General features: G+C 35.0%; 1 protein-coding gene across 2 annotated transcripts; it reads left to right on the top strand.

Moving 5' to 3' along the window:
- LOC109842810 lies at nt 366–22,920 on the top strand. 2 transcript variants are annotated; one of them, XM_020411704.1, is made up of 3 exons: nt 366–547; nt 1,883–3,690; nt 22,852–22,920. In XM_020411704.1, the coding sequence occupies exons 2-3, from the start codon at nt 1,938–1,940 to the stop codon at nt 22,902–22,904; spliced, it is 1,806 nt and encodes a 601-aa protein (XP_020267293.1). In that variant the 5' UTR covers nt 366–547; nt 1,883–1,937; the 3' UTR covers nt 22,905–22,920. The 2 variants fall into 2 exon arrangements, with proteins under 2 accessions (XP_020267293.1, XP_020267292.1); XM_020411703.1 differs by lacking the exon at nt 22,852–22,920 and adding an exon at nt 20,482–21,066 and having other exon boundaries at nt 370–547.

The raw sequence follows: 24,572 nt of genomic DNA, 5'->3' as shown, positions 1-24,572 counted from the left end.
ACCTACTAATACATATATTTAATATCCATATTCGCGACCTATCGGGTTCGGAATGGATATATCCACACATATGTGCATTTGTTTACATTTTTAATATTTGAAAGGATTAAATGAATATGAGATGACAGCTTATTTAGAAAAATGAGATGTCACACTACATAATGACTATCTCTTAATATTTCATTTAGTAAAAATGAGTCATTGGTATCATACCAATTACTATTTCCACTTGAGGAGAAAATTGTCCATTGGTCCCGTGTCGCGGAGCGTGAACCTGGGTTTTGCTGGGGGTGTTACGAGTCGGCCGATACTTCCAAAATATGGACGACACGCGACGCATTCCTCATCCTCTTTTTAGGCTTTTTCCTTCCTCTCTTTGTCTCTTGCTCGCTTTCAAACTCACCAAATAAACAGAAAAAAAAAAGAGAAGAAGGTGAAAGGAAAAAAAAAATGGAAAAAAAGGGAGATAGAATACTAAGTCTCGTGTTTTCTGTCATTCAGCTAAATCCTCTGCTTCCACTCATTTGAGAACTCAAAGCTCTTCAAGGTCAGTTCTTTTTCTTCTTCATCTTCTTTCCTTCTTGTTTATTTTACCTATTCATCTTGTTTTGGGGTCATGGGTCTGTCTCTATCACATCTGAGAATGTTTCCTCCTCTTCTTTTTTAAAAAATTAATTTTCTGGGTATCACAGGTTTTTGAGTTTTGAAAAGAACCCAGAGGGTTCTGCATGTTATTTTTAATGGTTCTGTTGATTTGGTTGATGGGTTTAAAGATTGATCATCTACTGCATTAAGCCCATTCATCGCGGGCTCTATCATTATCAGCCTAGAGTTAGGGGCTTTGCTTCAATCCCCAGGGGTCAACAGGTAAAAATGCTGATTAATGTTTTCATCGTTCAGAATTTTAGTGGGTCAGATTAAGCCAAAGTTAGAATCGTGGCTGGAATTTCAGGCTTTCACAAAGGAAATCTGATGAAATTCCCTTGGTTTAGGTGAATGATAGCTGAAATCGATAAACGTAACATAGGTTTTGCTAAATTTCACATAAGCCCAAGGAAGTTTGGAACATTTTGATGATAACCCCGTAAAGTTTGGAAATGTCACTTAACGCCCAATTTTTTCTCGCATTTTTCTGAATTTGATTTTATACGTACCCCAAAGTTTGGGATATCTGAAAAACTTTTGGGGGTTAAGCAACATTTCCAAACTTTTTGGGGGTTATCTCAAAATGGGCCTAACTTCTTGGGGGGTTCTGTGAGATCTACCTTTTTTTTTTCAGTTTCATGATTTCGATGTACTGAAGTTTGGTACTTTGGGTCCAAAGTGGAACCACAGTTATGAAATAGTTCAGTTGCATAGCACATTGTATTCTTTCTTCTAAAAGAAAGAGGATATTTATGTTGGGAAGACCTTGCGGTTCCTGGTTAGTTAATTTCTGATCGGTATCACAAAGATCTTGAGATGATTATTGATTGATTGGTTGTTGAAACTTTTCATGTGCTTTTTGTGAATAAAACTTTAGACGTTGTCCAATTGCGTGAATTCTCGTGGTGATCTATGTTGTCGCTGCACATTTATCGTAAAAGGCTATCAATGATATTTATGTTTTCTTTTGTCCAGAACAGAGATATCATTGTTAATTAGGATTTAGGAGGGCTTTCTACATCCGAGCTTGTTCCTTTCTGATCAGAAACATGGGAATTTTGAGATGGTCGTTGATATTTTTTTTTTCCTTTTATTCGTTTTTCTGAATAACCAGTGGTTACTGATAGTTAAAATCTTTAACTCTTTTTCCTCCCTTTTCAGCCTTGATTTTCTAAGTAATGCTTTTTTATCGTCCAAATAATATTCCATAAAACTCAACTGGTTGTCCTATTTTCAGAACAAGGCTCGATATTTGGTTTAACGTAGTCATAAAGGGTTTAGTTGCTTAAACAATGAGTACAAGTGATGCGATTGAGAGCCACGGGAGTGCTCTCGACAAGGAAAAAAATAGGGTGAAATGCAATTATTGTGATAAGGTGGTTCGCGGGTTCAACCGTCTTAAGCACCATTTGGGTGGTGTTGGGCATGATGTGGTAGCATGCACTCAAGTTTCTGATGACATTAAGCAGAATATGAAGAATTCTCTTCTAGAAAGGAAGAAAGAGAGACTGTTGAAGGAAGTCGGAGACTTATACCACCCAGATCTTCCTTTGAAAAGGAACATTTCTCCACCATCCTCTAATGAGCTCAGATGCTCCAAGCCCAAACTGAGCCCACCACTTACTTCAGCAAATGAACACTTGGCTTCAGCAGCTGGACCTCAGGAGACTTCAAATAGAACTGGAGGTGGATCCGATGGCCAGTCAACTCAGCCAACTCCATTCTCTATCAAAATAGAAGATGTTGATGTAGTTATCAAGGAAGAAATGAAGGATGATTCAGTGTTGGTTGCCGCAAAGTGTATAGGTAGATTCTTCTATGAGGCAGGTATTGACCTTAACAGCATAAAGTTGCCTTCTTTCCAAAGAATGATAGATGCTGCCATTAACTGTGGACTTGGATTTAAGGTCCCTAAATATGATGAACTCAAAGGGTGGATTCTTGAAGCGGACTTGAAAGAAGTTAAGGGACACGTGGATGAGGTAAAGAGCTCTTGGGAGAAAACTGGATGTAGCATTCTGTTGGATTGTTGGACCGATCAAAGGGGCAGGAGCCTGATTGCTTTTCTTGTAGATTGCCCTCGAGGGACTATATTCTTGAGATCTGTAGATGCTTCTGATGCTGTTAGGGATGTTGATGCATTGTTCTTGTTATTCAGTAAAGTTATTGAAGAGGTGGGTGTCCAAAACATTGTTCAGGTCATCAGTCATGATCCAACATGTTATATGGAGGCTGTGGGCAAGAAGGTAGAGGAGAAATACAGTACAATATTCTGGACATTATGTGCAGATCATTGCATAAATTTTATTTTGGAGAGAATATCAGCGACAGAACATGTTCAAGAAGTACTAGGTAAGGCTAAGACCATTACCCAATTCATTTATAGTCATGCACTGCCTCTGGAGTTGATGAAGAAATACATTCAAGGAAAAGAGCTTGTGAGGACCTCGAGGTTGAAATCGGTGGCACCCTTTATCACACTGGAAAACATGATGTCTGAGAGAGAAAATTTGATGAATATGTTCAATTCATCAACATGGGAGATGTCACAGTGGGCTTCTAAAACTAAGGGTAAAACCGTATGTGAGCTGGTTAAGAATCCTTCCTTTTGGGCTTCTGTTGCTGATATTCTGAAGGTCACAAATCCATTAATTGGTGTTTTACATCAGATTAATGGAAGTGATGCCGCTCCAATGGGTTTTTTATATGATTCCATGGATCGTGCAAAGGAAGAGATAAAGAGGAATTTAGGAGGTGAAGAGGCAAGATGTGAGCCTTTTTGGATAATAATAGATGAGATATGGAACTACCATCTTCATAGTCATCTTCATTCTGCAGGGTACTATTTGAATCCAAGTCTCTTTTACTCGGATGATTTCTTTGTTGATACTGAGGTCACTAACGGGATTGTGCATTCCATTGTGCGCATGATTGGGCACCAACATAACCAACATCAGGCAGTTCTGCAACTTGATGCCTACAGATCTGCTATAGGACGTTTTGATGACAAAACAGCAATTGATCAAAGATCAAAAGTTCCACCAGGTGAGCGAGCATGAGAATCTTTTCAATTTTTTTCAGTACTTATTCATCAAATTTGCTTGTGGACATGTGGCGGCAATTAAAGAATCTTCATGATAGTACTTGCATTCATCTTTTATCATCCCATCTTATGAGACATGCTCATGTGTTTAACTCTTACCATTTGCCACCCATCTTATGTACATATATAATCCCTTCTCCCTTTTAGGCTGAGTTTATTGTATGAAAACTGAAAAGGAAAAGAGTAGTACACATCTGTGTAGAAAGTCACTCATATTAGAGATTTCTATGGTAATCAAAGTGCCCCATGTTTATCGATGTAATCGTCTTCTCCAAATTGTTCTGATTTTTGTGTTATCGTCACTCTCACAAATAAACAGGGGATTAATAAATTTTTCCTACTCTGGATATCCTGCTGTAATTCGCTTAAGTTTGTGTTTAAGATCACATTTCTTCACAATCATTTGTTGGGTAATCGTAAACTCTCATTCTGCATGACCCTTGTCTTCTATATTGAGCTGTAGCAAGGAAGAAACCTCTCAAATTTTAGAGTTTGTATCCATTGTTCTAAAATCCCTGACATGGGCCAATATATTAGCATATATATCCTTTTATAAGGCTTGCCACAAATTGATATTGTCTAAATATCTTATAATGATTTTTGCAATTTTTGGGTTATATATCATGATTTTTCCAATATATCATGTGACATTTCGGCCTCAAAAAATCATCCAAATGTTTTATTATTGATTTGTATTTGTTTTACAAGATTAGTTTGGACTTATGGTTTTGTTACCAAACAAATATTTGCTTTTGTAAGTAACTCTGAAAAAGAAATATGCTCAATTGAGATCAAATTCTTTCATAAAAGTTTTGCCAGATGTAGCACTTTTCTCCCCAGCTTCACTCTTGATGCATCGAGTATGAACAGTTATGATTTATATATACATATTATTGGATATGACATTCCGATATATCTATTAAATATCTTAAATATATTCCCAGATATCCACCGTTTGATATGGAATTTTTCTGCCCGTCATGCCCATGATATTCAATACTTAGAACACTGCTTGTATCCTTATATCCTCATGGACCTGACATGACATGGCATGACTTTCATGTTAACAGAATCTGAGCAATATAAACTGAAAATGGCCTTAATAATGTGATCTCTTTGCAAGCTACATAGATTGTTGTAAGTTGATCTGCATATATCTTTGACCTGAAACGTCATATATCCTTGACCTGAAACATCATATATATCCTCTCAGTTGGTTTTATGAGGGCTCCACCCAAATATGGATCATCCAAAACCAATCATAGCCGGTCCCTAAGGTGGACCGACCTAGGAATCCTAGTTAGACTGTGATAGATGATTCCTATTTCCTATATAAATATGCACAATGGCTTTAGAAAGAGGTACAATAAATACATAGAAATAGAGAGAAACAAGAAGCAAAACCATCCTTTTGTTTCCTATAATCGCGTTTAGGAGTTAGTAACTGGATGAAATGCAGGGGTTTCATTGCATACAACTGGTGTGATCACTCTCAGGCCGTTGAACAAGAAGTATGTGGCAAACCTACATGACTGATTCACTTGATGATACCTTATGTCTCTATGTTCCGTAGTGCATGGTTACGTACTAATTTACCCTACATGTGTAGATCACCTAGTTTCAACACTACACTTTGCTTGCTTTCACAGTTGAAACTATGCGACTACATTTTCTTAGTTTAATTAAGCAAAATTGTTCTCAAATGTCAAAATTTAAATCAAACAAGCAACCTTCCAGAATCAGGCATTCTTTTTAGACACATTGTTCCTAGCTATTTACTACCTTTGATTTTGATCTGAAAAATGTGATTGCATAGTATTCTTTATTGGCGCAGAAGTATAACATAAAACTTGATATTTTCTCATTGGCTTGCGGTTGAAAGAACTTGAACAAATTTACCAACATTGCCAAGTTCCTTTCATTTTGATTTTTTTTGTACCTGTATCTCCAAATTCATTTTCTTGAACCCACAATGACTCCGTTGATAATGCCACAATTTCTAGTTAGCCCCTTCTTATCCAGCTGATGTTAGTTGAGAAAGGCACCAATTAGAACCATATTTACCAACATTGCCAAGTTCCTTTCTTTTATTAAAATCTTTTTTGTACCTGTATCTCCAACTTCATTTTCTTGAACCCACAATGACTTCGTTGATAATGCCACAATTTCTAGTTAGCCCCTTCTTATCTAGCTGATGTTAGTTGAGAAAGGCACCATTAGAACCATATTTATTCTTATTTCTTCCTATTTTCCTCCTTATTTATCCTTCCTATTTTTTTCATGGTTTTCTTCTTTTCTCGTGCAAATCTCTCTATAATTGCTCTATCCTTCCCTCTATCATTTCTCCACACACTCTCTCTCTCTGCTCTCCTCTCTCTCCCACTCTCATTCCTCTCTATCCCTTCTTTTGCATTCTATACTCACGCTTCTTCTCTTGGGTTTCCTCCCTCCCTCCCTCCCTGACTCCCTCTCTCTCTTGTTTCCTTTTTGCTTATTTTTCTCCAATCGCTTTTCCTTCGTTCTCTTCCTTTCCCTCAGCTGGTTCACCCAAGCATGTGATCTACACTAAGTTTAAAACCTTAGCCTAAAAATAGAAACACCTCTTGACAATCACCATGATTAGATATACATGACCAAGTATATCTTGATGTGTTTGTGTGTGTATGTATATGTGTGTGTATGTGTGTGAAGCAAAGTTTAAAACCTTAGCCTAAAAATAGAAACACCTCTTAACAATCACCATGACTAGACATTCAGGATCAAGAATATTTTGATGTGTGTATATGTGTATATGTGCACACACATATGAGTGGAATTGAATCTAATCAAACCGAATAATGGCAAGTTCGGATTCAAATTTGGTTCTCATGAAACTATTGTCGAGTTCGAATCGAATATCAAATAAATTTTGAATTTGATCAAATTAGCATACTCAATATTTGATTNTTGTGGGGCTTAGGTTTGGGGGTTAAGGAGACAAAGGCAGCAATAACCATGGGCCCATGGCGGTATGGTGATGGTAAAGTTGAGATATAAACGAGAGAGATAAGGGATAAGGAAGAGAGGAAATATATGATAGGCTAGGGTCCTATTTGGTTGATTTATTAGGGAAAAAAAGATTGTAGTGATTTTCACAACAAAAACCAAGTGATTGTGGGTCCCAATTTTGTGGTATTCACTCTTTTCCAGAACAAAAACCACAGTTTGGTTTTCATAAAAAGCCATGTGATTATAGTAGTTTTCACCAGTTTTGTGGCTTGCAAATCATTATTTTTCCATCTCTTACCTGTGAACCAAACAACAAAAAGGGAAAATTAGAATCAGAATTAGTTCTACAATTGATGTTTTCCTTTTTTCTATAACAAAACAGGCCCCGAGAAAGAATAAGCTAGAGAGAAAAAGGATAAGAGATGAAAAATGTGACATAAGTTAGAGAGAGAAAGGATAAGGAAGAGATGAAAAAAATTAGAAAACTAATGGCTATCAAAGATATTTACTTGATTAATTATATGAGATTGTATTTTGTAATAAAAATTTTAGATGAGTAAGTTTTACAATAAGTATGTGAATAGGACTAAATGTAAAATATAAATGAATAGATAACAATCAAATGAATCAAATATACATTTGGTTAGATTCTATTCGTTTTTGTATGAAATACAAAAAAGTATTTGTTTATTGTTAAATGAAGGTTGAATCACATATGATTGAATACGTAGAGAAAACCAAACGAACTATTTGTTAATTATTCGGTTCGTCCCATCGTGTCATACATATATTAACAGTTTACAATCCCCTCACTTTCTACGGAGCAATTGTATATAGTCTCAAATTGATAAACTTACAATTGTTTTTTTTTTCCGAAAAACTTAACATAAGGGAGACTTAGGTATATACCTATTGAAATCAAATTAGCTTTATAACTCAATTGTTATATCTAGACCACGCGTGTTAAAATTTATAAATATACATGCAAGATTATAGGATTCCATACACAAGCCCGACTGTTACAAAATTCCAAAATAATAAGCGCTCTCAAGCTCCAAAATTGTGACCCATGATCCAAGGCTAAATGGATCAGTATAGATATAGAGCACAAAAAAGGAGAATGAATAATCCAAGTTTAAATCTGTAGAAAATAAATTTGAATAATCATCTCCTTCCGAAGTCTTCAACCACTCACAAAGATAAAATTGTTGCGGCATTTCATGAGTTGTCTTCTCATGAAAACAAAGTATCTACATCTCTAAGATATATTCCATAGTTTAGTTAGGTTTGCTTTAGGAGAATCATCGAGTTATGGTTGAGTTTTAAGTTTAATGGATATTTATATTCAATGATGGTGCTAATTATAAAGCTCTATATATCCTGTTAAAAGAAAAGTTATGCACCTAAAATAATTAGTTATGTAAATGCTAAAAGGCCAAATTTCCCCCTGTTACAGGGCTTCATTCTCAAATTGGTCCCTGTCCTGCTACTTCCTTTTTTCTCAACTTAGTCTGCTACCACATCTTAGTTAAAAACTTGGTTTTTTTAACATCTGTTAAAAAAAAGTGTTAATTTTTTCATTTATGATTATATATCCTCAATGGGACTAAACAGAGCATACATTTCTCGTGGGGGTGGCATCATTTAAGTTTGGAAGACATTTTTATCCTCTTCTTTCTACGTGCTTGTGCAGAATTTTGTTGAGAACAGAAACCATATTCAAAAGGAACAGAATACATTGTGTTAAAAAAGGAGCAAAATGATCTCATTATAAGCATATAACATTTGTAACGTCTTCATGCTGCTAATAATAGCAATATAATATACAATCAGCCAATTTTTTTTATTTTAGTCATTGCATACGATTTTTTATTTCAGTCATTGCATATAAGATGCACAAACTAATAAGAAATATAAAGAGGTCTTTCCTTTGGTACCTCATTCACCTTTGCTTTGGTATGTTTGAAGTTAAAAATTCCCTAGGATGTAGATCTTCAGGACCTTGCTCAAGTTACTTAGGTTTTTAGATGATTCTATGGTTTATACTCTACAGAATTGAGTGTAAACCATGGAGCATTGAGTGTGAAGTTGTCTATTCACGTTTGTAGATGATTCTGTAAAATTTTTGTCAAAATTATACTAAAATTATGCCAAATTTCTATGAAAAAATGTATTTTTTCATAAAAAATATCAAATTATGTAGGAGATTTCTTTTAAAAATATCATTTTTTAAAAATAATTAGTAAAAATAATTTTTTTGCTAAATAATTAGCAAAATCAATCTTTTTTTGCCAACTCACCAAGGCTAGCCAAAAAGAGGTTGATTTTGCAAAATTTAGTGTTGAAAACACACTGGATTGATAGACCTGTGTGTTTAGCATTCGCTAATCACCTCCTAAGCACAACCCATAAAAGATACGGTGCTAGTAGTCCCGTGTGTTTTCTACGCAGTATCAGATAACGGGACTACTAATCCCGTGTGTTTTCTAAACAGTCTTAGAAAACGCACGTGACTTGTAGTCCCGTGTATTTTACAGAAAGCTCCAAACATGCATGAAACATGCACGTTTCTATTCCAACTTATATCCTGCATATATACATATTTCCTTGCACAAAAAAAAAAAAAATTCACCTCATATACATATCTAAACAACATAATCCCCATATAACTTATGAATTTCAAGAAGTGAACATAACTTAATACACATCTAATCAATCCAAAACATCACAACACAATTGATAACAGCCCATGGCAACACATTTTATACCCTTATGTCAAAATATTGCCACAAATCTAAATACATCAAGTAGATTTATTTACAAACAGAGTCCATGCAAAAAATCTATTAATCTATCAAATACAACGTAGAAGTCCGCCACTTCCCCTTTGTCTCCCTCTTCGTACCCGCTCAGATCGTCGTCATCCTACATGGACTTGAGCTTGTACGAGCTCGCTTTCCGGTTGCGTGTGTGGTTGTGACGGACCAACTTTATTGTTGTGCGTACAAGATCAATCTCGTCTTCGTCTATTTGGTTGACGTGCATATAAAAGATCCTCCTGTGCCATCTCCTTGTGACCATGAAGATCCTCATGAGTTTGATGAAAAGCTCTATGAACTCTCCATATTACCCGCTGATACAAAGATGCATGTACTGAATCTGTTCGTGACAAAAAGTGTTAGGCCCTCATTTGCAATGCCGTCAATATCATCCATAGCATCTATCTACAATTACCGTTATAGTATATACTATTTCTTTCTTTATAGCTGAGCTATATATATACATATATTATATATATATATTAAGTATATAATATATATATAGTAGTACAAGACTGCCTATAACTTAGAGTTGATGTCCACCAAAGTTCCTTAGCCCACATGTTATTAATGATAAAAACACTTTTTATATAATTACGAAGGGATCGCCTAGGCAATATGAGTGTTTAAAAACTTTGGTGGACACAACTATCTGGCCTAAATCGCACTTAAGTTGACACAAGTTTTTCACCTATTATATATACTAATTAGTATATATATATAGTAGATATCATATATCAGTATAAGTATATATTAGTATACTATGATATATATATCGGCAAACTGTAAGTTAATACCAAATGAAGGAATCTAATAGTAAATTACTTACAAGTTCTCTCTCATATATACCCCTTGGCACATATCTCCATTATAGGGCATGTTGTTCGTGTTCATCGACTAGAGCCATGGTCTGATTTGTTATCTATTTTCTAGTAAACCCCTATGTTCTGATTTATTATCTATTTTCTAGTAATCCCCTAATACCATCTAATATATTCTGATTCCTTTGGAGGAGGATCAATTTGCTCCACTATACTCAAATGTCGATCAGTTCATCTATGAAAGTACTGATGGTACGCATTTTTTCGGTTTATCTGATGCTCATCTTTGTTAGCCATTCTCTCTATTCTTTCAACTTCTTGTGGAACATGCTGTGTCAAACTAAACTGTCTAAGCACGTAATCTAGCACATGCATCTCCACAATCACAAAGCATATGAGAGGAATCTTACTCTCCATATAGCTTGCCCCTCCATGCAAATTAGTGGTAGATGAGGTAAGTGCTCACGGTATAACTGCCACTCGAACTAGAAAATATTCCAGATATTAGTAACTCCTTGAAAGTGGTTAGTAGATTAAATTTTCTTAAATTAAAATCCGATACCGATTAAATTTTCATGCGATAAAGCTCATTTTCGTAAAAGTCTAGCCGTCTTGCTAGGGTCTCATCATAGCATTTTTCGACATTCTATCTGCGTGAATGATCAAAGTTTAGCATCTAATACCGTAACTAAAATTCTAAATCAAATTTGCATTAGTTAGATTCGAAAGTGTTTACTTGCAGCCTAGTAGAATCTGTTCATCTAAAACTTGTTTCTCGCATAATCTTGGTTTCAAAACTAGTCTCCCCACGCCCAAACTTGTAATAAAGTCGAACACCCCTTGAGCTCTTTATTTTGTCTAAATGCCACTTTGAACATTTCTCTATACATGTATGCTAAAACAACACTACCCCATAATGATAATATCCCACAACTAAGTTCTCGAGAAATGATAACCACCTATGGTATTAAAAATACATTTAGTTCTATTCAAGTAAACAATTCAATTATATAAATATTCAAATTCAAAATATATTACCTCAAATGCACTTTATATTTACGAGGATCGGGAAATAGATGCGTCCCGATCATGTGCAAAATATATGCTCGTGTATGTTGCTGGATCATGACTTGAGATGCATCTTCTGGCAACGGGTGTGAGAAAGTATCTTTTAGCCACTTCAATCTAACATTCCCCATAGGCAACGAGGGTGGAGCTACTCCTAACAACTCTTTACAAACTCGGCATTATGCATGTCTATCTGTCCCTTTGACACAAGTACCATCAATGCGGATACTAAAAATTATCGATACGTCTTGGAGAGTAATACTTGACTGGCCGATACATAGATGAAAAGTGTTAGTCTCTAGTTTCTATTTATCCATCAATGCATTAAGTAGTGGCCAATCTAATTCCATCCAGTGTAGCTTTGAGCATGTGAGAAAACTGGCTTGGGCTACCACGGTAATCATATGTTCATCCTTAAGTGGCCACCACGTATGTCCAAAGCTATGATCAACCATAACTAGCTTCGGTCCTCTCTACACAACAATGAAAAAATAAAAAATAATGAATTACAATGCCTTCATGCATGTATGCCTCAAGTTTTGTTACCTCTAAAAGAACGATTTCGTGACTGATCATAGAGAACATTATCACTAACTAACCCCGGAAGCATAGTGTTTATACCTACACATACAATTGGTAACATAATAGTTCTTGCTAAATCAAAAAGATTATAATAAAAAGCATGAAATAAACATAGAAAACTTACTCAAAATTAATTGCTTATCTATTAGTTCTTGATAGACAACAAGACTTATTATGACCGAATTGATTACATTGACTACAATTAATTTGTGACGCTACTCTTTCCCGGCCTCTTGATGCTATAATACCTCTAATGTGCATGGAACGGGGTCGTTCCGCTTGTCTTTTGTACTGAGATTGTAATAGACATGGTCCATTATAAGCCAGCCAATAGCGACTATCGTCAGGAAGATGAAAACTCTCTTTGTAAGCCTTTCGGTAATAATTCGTTGAATATCAAGCTGAGCAATATCGATCATAAGGCAATCTAGCACCACCATCCTGATTGGAACTAGCCACTAAAGCATGTTCACATGATAATTTTTGTAATTGTGGTATATTATAAGTACAACTGCACTCTTTGTCATAGAGATAAACGGTGTAAGTACCTTCACAAATTTTAACTTCCCATTCATTGTCGTTGAATGGAGTAATTCTACAAGATCTTATAGCCACAATCCTTTTCTACAATATGCTTGCATTTTTTTAGTGTAACTCCTCGTCCAACTTACACCATTACCACGTCATTTGTTAAAGTATGTGAACCATTACCATGTCATTTGTTGAAGTATGTGTTTAACCTATAAAATGTCATTGCAACTAAGACTTGAATTGGCATAGCTCGGGCACCATTAAGTACGCCACTAAAACTTTTAGAGCAATTAGTTGTCATCCTACAATAGCGCATTCCACCATTTTTACTTAACGCCCATCGATCTTCGTATTGTGACTTCAAGTTTTGTTCAATTTCTCTCTATAATGCTCATACACCAATGTGTTGGCTACACACCCGGCTTTCCCTAATAGATTTTTTAAATTGACATCTCCGTGTTTTATCTTAAAATTATCTCTTATATGCGTCAAACAATATCGGTGATAATGTGATGCTCCAACACCCTCGTGCGAGGCCCTGAAAATTCTTTCATCCAGTCGGAATAAAAGTAATTGTTCTAGGACCTTGGATAGTAGGAATGAATCTGTAAATATTAAAAAAATCACTTTCAACTCAATGTGCCCTCTACCTCAACAACTACAAAGGTTAATGGAAATAGCCACCATTTGCGTCTACACTAGTCAGCAACCAAAAGCACTCATTTGTACTTGCTATAGAAATGTGTGCTATCAATACTCAAGAGCGGACGACAAAATGAGAACCCCTTAATAGCGGGTCCAAGCCCAAAATACTTGCGTGAACCTCTCCACTCCCGATGCAATCTTTTTAGACATTATTTCGTATTCGGTACCCAGAATTTTTTTCTTTTAATTGTCTCAAGATATTGTGGAAGTGATTCGTAAGATTTCTCCCTATATCTAAAGATTTTAGCTAACGCATTCCTCCATGCATCATATGACTTATATTTGGATATAATTATTTTTCTCATATCGTATATCCTTGTAATTACCTAACCTGGAGTTAGATCAAGTTCTCTCCTTACTTCATACATAATTAGTTTCAAGATACAAGAGGAAGTTGTTGCCATATTGTCGACATTTACGGTCGTATTGCAACATATATGAAGTCCGGAATAACTGAAAATTATAAATTGGTCATTAGATTTTTTTTTCTAACAGCTGCATTTGGCTTCCAGGGACACTTTAAATTTCTTTCATCTTGAGCCCTTGCATACTCTCCTTGAGCTTTTTTGTTGAAGTAGCACTTTACATGGTAGTTAGTTGTAATAGTTTTCAACGGCTTAAATTTGACCTAATTCTTAATCGACCATTCACGTATAGTGAAAATCTACGCTTATAGATCTCTTTTTTTGAAAGTGAAGTCCTCGGGTCGTTCGAAATTAGAACCAAGATCAATAAACTCAGCTTGTGAGGCATTTATCCACTTCTCATTTTGAAACTCTTTTGGCAACGGATTTTCAGACTCCACATAATCGTTATTCACACAAAAATCATCCATCCAACGGGTGACCTCATCGATTCCTTCAATTGCACATTGCATGCTATCAAGTCGTTCCTCTTCGTCAACATCTTCAGGATCATCATCTGCATCCTCATCCTATTCTATAATGGAACCAACTGGTAAATTATTCATAACATGACCCGAAACATTGTGGAATATATCACTTGACATTGCATAATGAGAAGACCCGCTTAAATGTTGTAGTTGAGTCAATGTCATTTCACTCGAATCATTTTCTAAGTGCACAACACTTAGAGATGAAATAAATTCGCTCGAGGTATTTTCTAAAGCAAGCATGCGGGAGATCTCTCCTGGAGCATTCAAAACCTGGGCAATACTAGATATTGGAAAATTTTCAATGAACAACTCAATTGATATTTGCTTTTCAAAGAGTTGTGTCATGTTAATTATTTCTTGATCATTGATGATCTCTACATCAATTGTTTCTTTTTCATTTACCGGACAATTACAGAATACCTTAGTTGCATACTCTTCATGGTTAATTCCAATAACTTTGTATATTTCCTTCATCATTCCATCGAATTTGCATGTTTTAGATAGCATGAATATTTTTCTAGATATTCTCTTGTATATAGACATATTATTCATTCTATAGTCTCTCATTGAAGAAGTATATAACGGGTATTTTGTTCGCTATCGAAACTAAAATATTAACATTCATTATATGCAAACTATCTATTATACTTCATAAATTAAATTTTATATATCCTGTTTATGGTTAAATCGTAGTTGAAAGACCCTCTATATTAAATTTGATCTATCAAATTTTTAGTTAAATCCTAATTTTAACCAAACCATATTGTTTATCAAAATTGAAATAAAATTATTCTAAATATGGGGGTATTTTCCATACTACAATTGTAACAAAAAATTTATACAACATTAGAAAATTTTACCATGATGAAGAGTTGAAGTTCATCAGCATCAGATAGGTTAGACGGCGTTGGAGTTCAACAGTGTCGGAGTGAATCAAGAGAGAAATTTTAGGGATGAGCCTCGGTTTGGGTTTGTAGAGTAGGGGGGAGAGAGAGAGAGAGAGAGAGAGAGAGAGAGAGATGGAGAGAAAATTGAGGGAGACAGGAGGTAATGGGGAAGAGGTTGAACAGGGTGGGGGAGAGAGATCGGAAGAGAGTTGAGGAGAGAACGGGGAGAGGGATCGGCCGAAGTAGGGGAGAGTGCGGCTGTGCCCTAATTTTTGGGCATGGTTGGGCTTATATACCCTGACAAATAAACGAGACTATTTGTCTCGTGTATTTGCTGGGAACCCTGTGCTAGTCTCTGTTTATCACACAGAACTACTAGTCCCATGTGTTTTTTGCACTGTATTTAGAGACTAATTAGCGAACGCTAAACACACGGGACTCTACGCTGTATTTGGAGGCTGATTAGAGAAAGCTAAACACATGAGATTAGTAGTCCCGTGTATTTTCAAGGCCAAATTTTGTAAATTCGACTTCTTTTTGGTCAGCCTTAATGAGCTAGCCAAAAAGAGATTGATTTTGCTAATTATTTAGAAAATAATATTATTTTTTGCTAATAATTTTTTACAAAGGGTCTTTTTTTTAAAAAAATTCTCCAATTATTTACTATCATAAAAATTATTGTAAGCACAATAGTCTTCATGATACTATAGATTAGAGAGTTTTAAGAACTATTAGCAAGCTTATATTGCTTTTAAAAGGTTAAAAAGAGGTTTTCTAAATGAAAAGTATGACACTAATTGAGAGAAGACCCCCAATATGAGACTAAATTGCCCTTTTACCTTTGTGTAAATGAAAATATGGTCATAAACAAAAAAATTCACACCCAAATTTTAACAAATGTTAAAAAAGCATTAATCTTGTAACTAAGGAGCGCTATGAGACTAAATTGAGAAAAAAAGAAAGTAGTGGGGACCAATTTGAGAATGAAATCCCATTACATGACCAAATTAGCCTTTTAGCTTTGTGTATATACATGCATGACAATACATGACCAAATTGGCCCTTTAGCTTTGTGTATATGCATGCATGACTGATCACATGAAATCTATACTAATAGATAAAAGAAGTTTTCTAATTCAAAAAGTACGGTGACTCCTCATTGAGGGTAATATGGTCATAAACAAAAAATTGACACCTAAATTTTCATGAATGTTAAAAAAGCATTAAATTTATAACTTAGAAGCGGTGCAGGGACTAAGTTGAGAAAAAACAATAGGGGGACCAATCTGAGAATGAAACCTCGGTATGAGACCTAATTAGCATTTTAGCCTTGTATAAATGAATATATGCATGATTGATCACATAAAAATCTATACTAATAGATAAGAAACCAAGTGAGGGCATGGAAAAATAAGGATCAGTGGTGTTCATCAATTAAATTATAGGAGCATTTTAGTAAATACATGAACATACCCAAGCAATCAAATGCCGGTCACCCAATCGCCCCCCACATTCACACAATTTTTTGTGAAAGTTAAAGGATGGGTCTCACTGGATTTTAGCATAGAAAGACATGATTAGATAAAGGGTGAAAGAGTTGATTAAAAAAAAAACAATAGGCGCTTTTTTTATAGCAGACCCCAATTTTAGCCTAATTGGATTTTATACCCTTATATCTTGCTATTATTAGATTAAACCATGTAGATATTTCATTTTTATTTAAATTTAAATCATAACTATAATAAATTTATTATCATTTAACACCTAAAAAAACTAATTTTTTTTTTAGTTTGATCTTAGACTCATGAATCTTGATATTTTCCAATTAAAAGCTTAAATGATTTTATGTCCTAGTAGAGAGAAGTTTATTATTTAAACTTAAATGACAACAGCTTGAAAGTCTTTGCCTATTTTTTGAGATTGACTGTATGAATCATATTATTATATTCAATTCTAAAATAAGTTAAAATCATTATCATTTATTTAATAAATTTGGAAAAAAAAAGAGAAGACAAAATATATAAATTAAGAAGGGTAAATTACACTAAACCCCCAAGAACTTTTAGCAATTTGCAGTAAACCCTAACAACTTTCAAAACCACATTAAACCCCTAATAATCTTCAACATTTTGTAGTAAATTCCCAATAACTTTCAGAATCACACTAAATCTATAATAACTTTTGGAATTGCAAAAAACCCTAATAGGCTTCTTTGGTTTGTAGATAACCCAACCCCTAGAAATTAAAACCAAAAACCAACATAAAAAGAGAACTTGAAGAACAATTTCAACAAAAAGAAAAAAAAACAATTTGCGTTTGGGACCTCAAACTATGTGCTAGCAAGAGGAGAATGAATGACAACAGACGAGAGGTTTTAGGGTTGCAAAGATAAAAAGATCATAAAGGGATTTTTAATAATTTAAGGATATTTTGGTTTTTTTAAGTCATAGGAGTTGCATGTGTCACGTCAGATGTAATAGCGTTAACTTTGGGGTTTTCTGCAGAAGTTATAGGGGGTTTAGTGTAATTTACCCAAACTAAGATATTATTTTCAGTTTTCAAAACCTACCATGTAACCTCATGCATTTTGTTATATTTTGTTTTTTTTTAATTTTATGGACATAAAGTTTTAGCATAGTTATTTTTAAACTGACTCACTTATACAATCGTTCTCATACACAAAATACCATACTGAATTATTTTATTTCACTTTCTTTACATCCTCAGTTCTGGATACGCTATTAAATTATAATATAATATTAGCCTAAAATAGAACAACTCACATCAAAACATAGCGATTTAAATATAATATAGCAAATTAGACAATCATAGAAAAATAGTATGAATGAAATACTGTATATTGCGTTTAAAGATAATTCAGTATGATATTTTGGGTTTAAGAATAATTCTAAAGTGTGTTCTTTTAAAGATAAATTAGGGTAGAACTCTGGGTTTGATAAAAAAGACCTTATGCTTTTGGATATTAGCTTTATAAAAATTTAATCTGGTAACTTTTATAGATTTATAAGACTTAGCAATATTTTGACTTCAATACATGTGCCAAACTGCTATAAAGTATTTGAAAATTTGAAGTGAGAGATATAGGATGAAATAATTGCTTTTTTGAATTTCATGATCTATTTTATGTCCATATCTATCTTTTATATACAAACTTCGTATAGAGTGAGATGTCATATATTTTGAATGTGCATTTGCACGTGCAATACTACTAGTGGCATATAGACATCTTTGTGATTTAACACATACTGTAAGTAACTAAGTATGTGATATGCATAACAAGTAGCAACTAGAGTGCTTGAATGACACAACATATATAAACATGTAATAGAGTTAATATTGGGCCCAATACGGACGAAAGCAAAGGAGTGAAGCTACCACATATAGTCTTAAACTTATAGATTTACAATCTTCTCCAAGAACTTAATATAAGAGACTAGCTATATAGATATTAAAATCAAATTAGCTTTATGAATCAATTATATTTATAGTACGTGTGTCAAAATTTATAAATATACATGCAAGCCTATAGGACCCCTTACACGAGTTCAACTATAGAAAAACCCAAAACAATAAGCACCCTCATTAAAGGCAAATTCCAACCTTGGCAATGACTCAACACTAGATGGAGCATTATAGATGTAGAGTATGAAAAGGAGAAAGAAGAACCCAGGTGTACATTCTTAAAAACCGAATTCGCCAAGCCATCTCCTTTCAGAGTCCTCAACCACTCACAAAGATAAAATGGTAAATTGCACGTGACCCCCTTTTTATATACCTTCTGTGGCGCTTTACACCCGTCAACTTATTTATCAGCACTTAGCACAACGTAAATGTCACTTTTAGAAAGATATATTGCAAGTAATGCTTCCTCTTCTTAGTCATGACTTCATGGGGGCCAAGTGCTAGTAAATGACTTGAAGGGATTTTAGTGCAATTGAAGACATAGATGATGGTGGTTACACGCAAGCTACCCAGGATAAAAATGTTGCTTGGCATTTCATGGGTTGTTTGCTCACCAGTATAAAGTACTAACATATTTAAGGTATAGTTTGTCTGCTCTGAGTCATTGCCCTATGGTTGAGGTTCAAGTTCCCATTGCTTATGGTTGAGGTTCAAGTTCTAACAGGACATGTATATTCTATGATGATGCTAATTATGAAAATCTATACATCATGATTGAAGTCATGCACAGAAAACAATTAGTTGTATAACATGAATATTATTTATGATTGATCACATGAGACAACATATTATCATCTTCGTGATTTTACACAGCAATTGATGAAGTATGTGATATGCACATCTAGCAGTAACTAAAACTAGTTGAATGGGCACAATGTATGTTGCACGGATAGGGGTGCGGGTGCGGACACGGACACGGGTGCAGATACGGGACTGGACAAAATAGTAAAAGTTAGGATACGGTGACACAACTATATACATACATATTAAAATAAATAATCTATATGCAATCAATATTGTTCTTCATTCGCATGTTATGAGAACTAAAATCTTTATACCATTGTTATGTTTTCTTTTATCGAGTAGATTATAAATTGAAAAACCACTCATATTTGTACTAGATACGCAAACAACCCTTTATAACGTACTTAAAAATTAGGTACTTGCTAAAACTAACCTATCCTGAGTCCAAAAGGTTGCATAAATTTGAGGTGAAGTGTATGGTATACGTTCAAGAAGTGTTATCATGAGTTTTTTGAACTAAAATATGTGTTATATAATTGAGTACATGTCTGAATAAATGTATGTATATATCGAACAAGTGTCCACGGAGTGTAGGACACGGACACAGGAACCTAGATGAAGTGTCCGGGTAACCTAGGGCACAACTTATATAAAGCATGTCTGGTAAATGGTCAAAGTGGCTTATAGCCACTTCATGGCTTGTATGCCACTTTGAGATGTTTGGTAGTAGCTTTATTTGGCTTATAATCCACCAACAACGAATATGCTGGTGTTGTTTTGGATGTATTCTTTTTATGCAGTTATGTTTTGCAAATATGAAAGACAGTCTGTTCTAAACATGTTTTAGTAGTTGCTAACCTTTAAAAAGAATCAAATGGTATGTTACTAGACGCATCACGAATTTATGTGGTGGAATATAACAAAGGGTTGATTGCAGTTAGGCCCCTTGCACTACCACCCGATTACGGATAGACCCCCTGTGGTTCTATTGTTTCAGATAGAGTGAAAACTTTTGGGTCTTTTTCCCAGAGGAAAAAAATTGTTACTTGACAATTAGACCTCCTGAGGGTGAAAGAGTAAAAAAATAATTCACTCAGGGGTTCTATAGACTAATAGAACTACAACGGGTCTATCCTCAATTTGCCCTGTACAAACCACACTTTTGGGTATACTGGTTTCATCAATTTCGTACTACATTCCATGGTTGCAGCTGACTGGTGGTCTTTGTATGGAGGCGAGAGCCCTGAGCTACAGAAACTTGCCGTGAAAATCCTTAGCCAGACTTGTAGCACTGCAGCTAGGTATAAGCTCAGGAGAGTTTTGTCCGAACAGTTGCATGCAAAGGGACGAAACTGCATTGAGCAGCAAAAGTTTGCGGATTTGGAGTTTGTGCACAATAATCTTCGGCTGTGGCATTCTCCTTACAGCAAGAACCAGACTGATAATTTTGGCTTGGAAGATCTCAACCCTATGGACAATTGGGTTGTCGAGAGTTAGTATTTGCATTTTAGTAACAGTGAAAGGTGGAAAATGTAAATAGAGGTTGAAAACTGTATCCATTCTCTGCATCTTTGGTCAGTATGTTTATATTAAGAGAATGGTACAACCTATAGAAGCAAGACAAAGGAATGGGCTAGTGGTTTATAACAATGTATAACTATAGCTGCAGGCAGGAGCTGGGTTTATATAGAGCAGAGTTAAATTGCATATCTGAATCTGCTTATTTCTTACTGAATTGCCCTTCTGTTTACAAATGGAAGTTTTGTGTTGGAGAAATTGAGAAAATTTTGGGTTTTCCATATGTTTCTTTTTTGTTTTTTATCTTATTTTTCTAATTTAGTTCCATGTTGAATTTGAGAAATGATGTTTTTGTGACGTTCATGTCATAGCATGGGTTGGTAAGTAAGAAGGAAAGGGAGGTAAGGTGCAAGGTACGATAAACCTTTTGTGCTTCTTGTTTTGTTGGAAAGGGCGTGCTAAGTAAGAAGAGAGAAAGATGATGAGGTGTAAGGAACGATATATCTTTTGTGTTTCTTGTTTTGATGGAAAGGGCTTTGCCAAGTAAGAAGAGGGAGAGAGAGGGGAGATACAAGGAACGATGTGCATTTTGTACTTCTTGTTTTGTTGGAAAGAGCTTAATAAAGAGAAGCTCGAAGAAGTCCGTTGAAGCCAAAAAGCATTCTGTACTTCTTGTTTTGTTGGAAAGAGCTTAATAAAGAGAAGCTCGAAGAAGTCCGTTGAAGCTAAAAAACCCGCAACTTCTAGAAGAATCAATTAAGCCTCAATTAGATCAAGAACATGGATCAAGAGAAAAAGGAAATATCAATTATTTGGAAGTGAAGGAAATAAATTCTAGTCAAACTCAGATTCAGATTTTCAACCGCAAAGAAAAGGCAATATCTTCAAATCTCGAAGACAAAATCTAACATACTTTACATGAAAAGTGCCTACCTCCACGAGACGGATCCATCCAGACTGATAAATTTTTGAAATTTCATCAGCAATTCCCAATTCTGGCAAAAAAAAAGAAGAGAAAAGCTTTAAAGTTTTTTAAGACTCTTGTTTGTATTACGAAATGAAGTAATTGGAGGCCAAGTCAAATCTTACGGTTGTAAGGGTTATTTGTATATCAAGTTTAATTATGCAGTCGTGAGAGACTCTTGTATAGTACAAAAGGGGTCTCGAGCCGTTGTATTTTACACATTCAATTCATGAGAATCAATAAAGCTCTTCTTTTTGCTTGCTATTTTAGAGTTCAATTTCTTTTTTTTTTGTTTCTTAAGTTTGGTAAGTTTTAATTCCTTGTTTTACTTTCTTGTTCTTATTCTTATTCTTATTTTATTGTTCTTTCTTCTCTTTTCTTTAATTTTCTTTTCTCTTTAATTAACCATGTGTAGCTAATCACTAGGGAGTTTAGATTAACAAAGCTAGGCAACCAATCTAGATAAATAAAAAGATATCTTTAGGTTAAGTAAAGAAATTTAGATAAATAAAAAGATATCTTTAGGTTAAGTAAAGAAATTGATTAGTTTAGGTTAATAAAAGCTATGTTTAATTATAATTTGATAGGTTATTGACTTTAATTAGGCATAACCTATACATAGCAGATTAAAGTTCGATAATAAAAAGACTGAGATTAACTAATTGATAGGTTACAGTTTCTAAGGAAACATAGCCTATGCTTTTAGGGTTTAGTAAATAAAATATTAGAACTAATTGATAGGTTATAGCTTCCAGCAAAACACAGTTTGTACTTTTAGGGTTCTAACAAATACAAGAGATTAAATAAAAGATATAATTTAGAAAATCTAGTGGAGTCAGCCTAAGCAACCTAGTTTTAACTCTATTAATAAACATTTAACCTCTTTCACAATCGAAAACCTTTTTTAAACCTAGGATCTTAAGATAGATCTTTCCTAACAAATTTTCCTTCTGGATCGACCAATTAAGTATAAAATGAAAGCTGTGCACTTGCATAATACATAAAAAATATATCAAGTTTTTGGCACCGTTGTTGAGGAAATTTTAATTTAGGATTTTTATTTTAAGATTCCTTCATCCTTTTGGTTTACTTGTGCAGGAATAGCTTGGAGGAGGAATGACAACATAGGCAAGGGTTATGGTAGCAACTAGTTCAAGCAAACACGGGTCAGCTATGGTAAATAGAAGATGACAAATCTAGTCGTAGGTAAGACTCTTTAGTCTCCTATTACCGTTTTTGAACTAGTTTTGCACTAGGTAAAAAAATTACTTCTCTGTCAACCATAATAAAACCAAAAGAAAAAAAGAAAAAAATTCACCTTTTTTATTTGCCCTAATAAGAATTAGTTTAGAAACATTGCTTAGCCATCCATACTTAATTCTTGTTATGTCATTGAATATCTTGAGCGTTAATGCTCTCCATGGAGTCGACATGTGTCTCAGATTATTGCGACCTTATCTCAACTCAACCTTAGGTAGGATGAGTCCATCGAGTCATCTCTCGACCCTTAATAGTAAGAGCCAAGTCAGAGAGCATATCAACTTCACTATTGGAATTGACCTCACGTCTTATTATTATGTAAGGTCGGGTTAACAACTCTCGTAGCCAAGTAGAAAGGCGGTACTTATCGGCCTGATCACAAGATTAAGTCGAGAGGTGTCCTTTACAGGTCCTATTGTAGAGCCGAGTAGGGAGGCGGTTTGTCCTCGAACCTCTCACTAACAGCTGGTTAGCATCACCATTACTCCTCCCATGATAGTCTCCATGACTCATCGCCTTTCATCAGCACTACGTTTCCCTGGTCACCATCACATCAAGCTCATAGATGACTCATCACCTTCCATCAGCACTACATTTTCCTAGTCGCCATCACATTAAGCTCACAAATGACTCATCTCATTTGCAGCCGACACTCATGGAATATCTGCGACTCAGCTATCTGCCTGGTCTCAACCAAAGTTACATTCACCCATTTCAGCTGGTATATATAGGCTCATTGCCTCCTCTTGAAGGTGAGCCATCTCAAGCTAAAGAGAGCAATCTCTTGCTGAATAATGTAATTTCTGTACACTTAGAACTTGTTCCGTTCATTGCTCCCATTCTCTACTCAAGCTAAATACTAACTTGATCATCGGAAGGATCACCGGAGAACCCAACTTCGGTTCTCTAACATGTTGTGATTTTGCAGCACTCTCATCCTATCAGGGAATTAGCCACCAGAGGGGATGAAAGGACCCCCAACATCTTCATTGTCGACCCTTTACCCCTCTATTGTTTGGGATTAGCCCCTAATCCCACTGTTGAGTGCTTAGGCATCAACACTTGTGCCCACCATGGGGCCTCTTCATCTCTTCTTGAGGAGGTGGGCGATCCCCTCTATCCAGACCTCAGAATTAGAAGCCACCGTCGACATGTGAGCGCTATAGCAATCAAGAAATTCCACCCAATGATGATTGAAGAGTAAGAGCAAAAACAATAAGTTTGTCATAAAGAATAAAACATTTCGGAGGATACCTCCCCAAGATAGTCAAGTTAAGATACTTTCATAAATAAGAGATATTTTTGCGCCATGTACTAACCTATATGCAGTCTTCACCAATCGATCTTCATCGACTTGGCAATAAAGACAAAAGACCTTGGCATCATTCTCATGAACAAGCCCAATGCATGTACCCTAAGATCTAGGTGTCGTTTTGAGTAAACTCAGGGCAAGGGGTTGAGTCGTCTCCAACATGGTTGAATTTGACACATAACACCTGAAGGAAATTCGTGCTAAATACATGCAAAATACGCAACGGAAGACTGTATGTATAATAATA

Source organism: Asparagus officinalis, chromosome 5 (assembly GCF_001876935.1).
Source record: "Asparagus officinalis chromosome 5, Aspof.V1, whole genome shotgun sequence".
NCBI lineage: Eukaryota > Viridiplantae > Streptophyta > Magnoliopsida > Asparagales > Asparagaceae > Asparagus > Asparagus officinalis.
Note: the sequence above shows the minus strand (reverse complement) of the source record. Positions and strands in the feature narration are given on the sequence as shown.

Excerpts from the sequence above, each read along its gene's own strand:
- LOC109842810 (XM_020411703.1), top strand. The coding sequence starts at position 1,938 with ATGAGTACAAGTGATGCGATTGAGAGCCACGGGAGTGCTCTCGACAAG. Across the intron at positions 3,691-20,481 it reads AAGATCAAAAGTTCCACCAG|CTGACTGGTGGTCTTTGTAT; the intron begins GTGAGCGAGCAT and ends CCATGGTTGCAG.